Source organism: Sitodiplosis mosellana, unplaced genomic scaffold (genome assembly GCF_009176505.1).
Source record: "Sitodiplosis mosellana isolate CC-2019 unplaced genomic scaffold, AAFC_SMos_1.0 Smas_scaffold_6823, whole genome shotgun sequence".
Lineage (NCBI taxonomy): Eukaryota > Metazoa > Arthropoda > Insecta > Diptera > Cecidomyiidae > Sitodiplosis > Sitodiplosis mosellana.
In genome coordinates this window covers 1-6,485 of record NW_022601966.1, presented here as the reverse complement: position 1 = coordinate 6,485, position 6,485 = coordinate 1, and the positions used below count along the sequence as shown (strand labels likewise).

General features: G+C 45.3%; 1 protein-coding gene across 1 annotated transcript; it reads right to left on the bottom strand.

The window, feature by feature from the left end:
- Positions 1-25: 25 nt before the first annotated feature.
- Positions 26-6,425, bottom strand: LOC129579961 (uncharacterized; the record flags this gene model as incomplete). Its single annotated transcript, XM_055470154.1, has 2 exons — positions 4,230-6,425; positions 26-4,151 (listed from the first exon to the last, which is right to left on the bottom strand). Coding segments are annotated over exons 1-2 (6,322 nt in total), but the record flags the coding sequence as incomplete, so codon positions are not given.
- Between the last annotated feature and the right edge of the window lie 60 nt (positions 6,426-6,485).

Genomic DNA, 6,485 nt, shown 5'->3' with positions numbered 1-6,485 from the left:
GGTAGTGATCGTCGGTCGAGCTTACCATTGGGTGTTAAAGGTAAGGACGGTAAGCACATATAAGCCACTGGTGTCATATAGTCAGGCAGTAAAGTCGATAGATAGGTGCGTAAATTCTGTGCTAACGATGTAGTATCTGCATCGGTCACTACATAAGCTACCAAACGAGCGTCTGATCCATTGCCATAGGATTGTACAACAGCCCCACTCACCTGCGGATGTTTGATTAGATGGACTTCAATTTCACGAGGCTCAATTCGGAATCCTCGGATTTTAACTTGTTGATCTGTCCGGCCCAAATACACTAGATTACCATCAGGCAGATATCGGGCTCGATCACCGGTACGGTACATGCGTGCCGATGGATTGTCACTGAATGGATCGGATAGAAAACGTTCCACGGTAAGTTCAGGTCGGTTCAAGTAGCCACGTGCCACACCAGCACCACTAATATACAATTCTCCCTCAGCTCCCAATGGTACTGGCTCACCGTGTGCATCAAGCAAATATGCACAAAGATCTGCGATAGGTCGTCCAATTGAGTATATATTTTCAGAAGCTTCAAGTCGTTGGTAGGTAGCATGAATTGTTGTTTCCGTTGTGCCATACATATTGACCAATACTGTTTGACTTGTATTGTTTTTCTCATACCAGTCCTTTGCAATCGACGGATCTAACGCTTCGCCACCGAAGATCACATAACGTAGTAGATTCGATCTCGAATCGATATTTTTTGCTCGCATGAACATTCTAAATGCCGATGGAGTTTGATTTAGGACAGTAATATTACTGGCACAGACCCAATCATAAAATTCATCCGTAGAACGAGTTGTATCGTATGGTACAATTGACAGTTGACTTCCATTCGATAATGCACCCCAAATCTCCCAAATGGAAAAGTCAAAAGAAAACGAATGGAATAAACACCACTTGTCCTGTTTATTGAAACTGAACATTTTTTGTGCAGCCTCAAACAGTCGCACGACTTGTTGATGTTCAACCATCACTCCTTTCGGTGTTCCTGTTGAACCAGAGGTGTAAATAACATAGGCTAGATGGTTCGGGGAGAGTCCAATCTTTGTCGTGTCGGGATTATCGACTGGTAAATCGACAGGCAATTGTTTGTCCAAGTCAACCACTGGTATTTGATGGTCTCCGAGTGCTTTACGGCCAGTAGTATCTGCTAACAGGAATTTAGGGCAGGCATCCTTAAGAGTATTGGTAAGCCGTTGACTTGGGTAAGCAGGATCAAGTGGTACGTAAGCGCCACCAGCTTTTAGAATACCCAGAATTGCCACGATCATTGTTATGTTGCGTTCGACGCAAAGTGCGATGCGATCATCTGGTTTTATGCCCCGCACAATCAAGTAATGGGCCCATTTGTTGGCCTGGGCGTTGAGTACAGCATAGCTTAGACTCACTCCATTATGTTCCACAGAAATTGCATGATCGTCACGTTCCACATGGGTCTCAAATAATTGATGAAGACAGTGGACAGGTAAATAGGTTTCTCTGGTTTGATTCCAGCTGTATAGCAGCATCTTGCGCTCTTCCGGTGGCAATACTGCCAATGTTCGAACTGGTTGCTTTGGCTCGAGATTTAGTAAGTTTTTCATTGATTCCAGAACGTGTTGCATATAGAAACAGATCCGAGTTGCTGATATTGGTGTAGTTACTTGAACCGTCAGACCCAGCGAATCACCATCATCTTCAACCGACAGTGTCAATGGGTAATTAGTTCGTCCCGTACCGCCAACGAAAGTTACTCCAGGAAGTGACGCAGCGACCGGCCCACTCTTTTGATTATGGCGATAGTTCAGTATTGCGCTGAATAGTGGCATACCTGCCGTACACCTACTGCAGCGTTGTGCTAACACAAGTGGTGCATGTTCATGTGCCAACAATGCACTCAACCGTGAATGGGTATGGCGTACTGCAGTCTCGACACTGCTCTCGTCAATATCTATCCGAATCGGTAGGGTGTTAATCATCGGTCCCATTATATTATTGTTGCCCTCGCCGGTCTGCAAACGGCCCAGCAACACGGTGCCAAAGACTATCGCCACAAGTCCACTAGCACGAGCAAGTACCTGTGCCCAGGCCAAATGGCAAATACTAGCCATACTGACTTGTAGCTCCCGTGCAAGCACTCTTAAATGTTCATTGAGTTTTTGTGGCAACTTCAGCTCTGCTTCATTCATTCTAGTCCCGTCCAAGCCAACGTCACTCAGACCAAATGGTAAGGTTGGCTCGTCAATATCACCGAGCATTTCACTGAAGAAACGTGTGTGCTGAGCTTCACTTACTCCTAGTCGAGCCTGGGCCACGAGATGACGGAATGATGTCGGCGTTGTCAACTTATCAGTCTTTCCATCCATAATAGCGTGAACCTCTGCCAATAGTCTCTCCAGTGATGAATGATCAATTATTAAGTGGTGCATAAGTTGTATCGCAACCCAGCTCTCCTCAGCCGTTGGCGCGGCCAGCAAACGCAATAATGGTGCCTGTGTTAAGTCTAAACGATCGTGATGTGCATCAAATCTCTGATTTAACTGCACTAATGATATTTTGGTTAGTAGCAGAGGAACCCGACGCAGAACGACCTGCGCCGGTTCACTGAGACCTTCCCAGACGAAGACTGTGCGAAAGATATCATGTCTAGTAATTATCTGTTGCAAGGCATCTGCATATTGTTCAAGCGTTATTCGGTCAATAAAATTGAGTCGGCTTACTAGTAAATATGGGTCACCACGTTCAGCTTTAATATGGTGAAATAACATGCCGTTCTGCAAAGGCGTCAATCCATAAATATCTTGAATATTAGCTAATCCGTCAGGTACCTGTACAATAATTGCATCAATCTCTGCTTGAGAAAGATTGATAAGCGGTAGCATTTCTGGAGTAATCGCTGTGCTGCATGTGGTAATCAAATTGGGCGGGATGATCATTTTCTGATAACGGTAAATATGTGAGGCCATCATGGCCAAAGTGGGAGCATCAAACACATTCCTTATCATGATGTCCAGTCCAATCTGTCGCAAATGTGCCAACAATTGTACGACTAATAGAGAATGGCCTCCGAGCGCGAAGAAATTGTCGTGTCGACTAATTCGTTCAATGCCAAGTAGTTCACGCCAGATATCGGCCAATTCTTCCTCCATTTCACCCTGTGGAGCTTCATACTGTTGACGTGCAAACGCCTCATCATCTGGAGGCGGTAGTGCTCGCCGGTCCAACTTGCCATTGGGTGTGAGTGGCATAGATGGAAGAAACACATAAGCCGATGGTATCATATAATCTGGTATCAAGGCCAAGAGATAGGTGCGTAGATCCTGGGCTAATGTTGTATCTGCATCGGCCACTACATAAGCTACCAAACGAGCATCTGATCCATTGCCATAGGATTGTACGACAGCTTCGTGCACATGAGGATATTTGACAAGATGGGCTTCAATTTCACCAGGTTCAATCCGAAATCCGCGTATTTTTACTTGCTGATCGGTGCGTCCCAAAAAGACCAAATTACCATCAGGCAGATATCGTGCTCGATCACCGGTACGGTACATGCGTGCGAATGGATTGTCACTGAATGGATCGCGTAAAAAACGTTCAGCGGTAAGTTCAGGGCGGTTAAGGTAGCCTCGTGCTACACCAGAACCACCAATGTATAATTCTCCTTCGGCTCCCAATGGCACTGGTTCACCCTCTGCATCCAGCAGGTAAATTCGTTTGTTAAAAAGTGGACGACCGATGGGCATCAGCGAATTTTCAGGAATTGTGATGCCACAGACCCAACTGGTTGCAATCATAACTGTTTCGGTCGGGCCGTACATATTGACCAATACCGTTTTCCCTTTATTGTATTTGTCATACCAGTGTTTTACAATCGATGGTTCTAATTCTTCACCACCAAAGATCACATATCGCAGTTGGTCGGAACGTGAACGGATACTTCTCGCTCGAAGAAGCGTTTTAAAAATGGAGGGAGTTTGAGTTATTACAGTAACACCCCTGGTACAGACCCAATCATAGAATTCGTCCATACAACGAGCTATATCGTTTGGAACAATCAACAATTGACTTCCATTTGACAGCGCACCCCATATCTCCCATACGGAAACGTCAAAAGAAATAGAATGGAAAAAACACCACTTATCTTTTTTATTGAAATCAAATTTATCGTAAACCGATTGGAATAGTTGAGCTGCATGGTGATGTTCAACCATCACTCCTTTCGGTGCACCGGTTGAGCCCGAGGTATAAGTCACATAAGCCAGATGGTTTGGAGTGATTCCAAGTACAGTCGCATCCGGATTATTGATCGAAAAATCGGCAGGCAACGATTTGTCCAAGTCAACTTCTGGTACATGATGATCACCGAGTGTTTTCCGGCCATTAGCGTCCAACAACAAAAATATTGGGTCAGCATCCTGTAAAACATTACTTAGCCGTTGACTTGGGTAAGCAGGATCGAGTGGTACATAGGCGCCACCAGATTTCAGAATGCCCAGTATTGCTACAATCATTGTTGTACTGCGCTCAGTGCAAAGCGCGATTCGATCATCTGGTTTCACACCTCTTGCGATCAAGTAATGTGCCAACTTGTTGGCTTGCGCATTAAGTTCAGTATAACTTATAGTATTCCCATCACACTCCACGGCGATTGCCTTTCCATCGTGCTCAACCTGTTCCTCAAATGATTGATGAAGACAGCGGGTAGGTGGATAAATAAACGTGGTTTCATTCCAAGTATGCAACAGCAATGTGCGTTCTTCCGATGGAATCACTGTTAGTGTTCGAACTGGTTTTTGTGGCTTGTGAGTTAGCATATCAGCCAGTGATATCAAGGTTTGTTGCATATATGCACCGATCTGAGCTGCTGAAATCGGTGAAACCACTTGAGACGTCAGTCCCAGTGAATCGTCATCATCTTCAACCGACAGTGTTAACGGGTAATTAGTTCGCTCCTCAATATCCATAACCCTGACTCCCGGAAGATACGTCGTTATTTCTTCTGCTGTCTGATTATGGCGATAGTTCAGCAATGCACTAAACAATGGTAAGCCGGCTGGAATTCTACTGCAGCGTTGTGCGAACGCAAGCACTGCTTGTTCGTGTGCCAACAAACTACTCAATCGAGCATGCGCATCTCCCACTGCGCTCTTGATGCTCTTCTCATTAATATCTAACCGTATTGGGAGCGTATTTATCATCGGTCCCATGACACTGTCATTTCCTATTCCAGCCTGTAGACGACCAACGAGCACGGTACCGAAGACAACCGATTCACAACCGCTAGCTCGAGCTAGCACTTGTGCCCAAGCTAAATGACATATACTAGCCATACTGACGTGCAGATTCCGTGCATGTTCTCGTAGCTGATCATTGAGTGTCTGTGGGAGCTTCAAATATGTCTCGCTTATCTCAGTTCCGTCAAGAGCAACGTCACTCAGACCAAATGGCAAGGTTGGCTCAACAATATCGCCGAGCATTTCACTAAAGAAACGTGTATGCTTTTCTCGACTATTTCCTAGTCGAGCGTGAGCAACAAGATTACGGAATGATGTGGGCGTTGTCAAATTTTCAATCTTTCTGTCAATGAGGGCGTTAACTTCTGCATGTAGTCTCTCTAGTGTTGAATGATCAATAATTGTGTGGTGCATCAGTTGCACCGCCATCCAGCTCCCCTCAGATGTTGGTGCTGTCAGCAAACGCAAAAGTGGTGCCTTTGTCAAGTCTAAACGGAAGTAATGTGAATTGAAGCGGTGGTTTAACTGCTCAAATGAAATTTCGGTGAGTATCGAAGGAACTTGCCGCAACACAACCTGTGCCGGCTCATTGATACCTTCACAGATGAAGACGGTGCGCAAAATATCGTGTCTCTCAATCACTTGTTGTAGAGCGGTTGTATAACGTTCAAGTGCCATCTGATCATTAAATTGCATACGGCTTGCTATCAAATATGGGTCGCCCTTCTCGGCTTTTATATGATGAAACAACAAACCATGCTGTAAAGGCGCCAAGCCATAAATATCTTGAATATTGGCTACTCCACCGGGCACGTGTGCAATTATTGCGTCGATCTCTGCCTGAGAAAGAGTGATAAGTGGTAACATTTCTGGAGTAATTTCCATGCAGTCTGTGGTAATAAGATTCGGAGGGATAGTGACTGCATGATAACGAGTGAGAGTCGCAGCCAACATAGCCAGATTGGGAGCATCAAACACTTCCCGTACTAAAGTATCCAATCCATTCTGTCTCAAGTGCCCCAAAAGCCGTACAATCGACAGAGAATGGCCTCCCAGTGCGAAGAAATTGTCATGTCGGCTAATGTGTTCAATATCAAGTAGTTCACGCCAGATATCGGCCAGCTTTTCCTCCATTTCACCCTGTGGAGCTTCATACTGCTGATGAGCAAAAGACATTTCATCGGGAGCCGGTAGTGATCGTCGGTCGAGCTTACCATTGGGTGTTAAAGGTAAGGA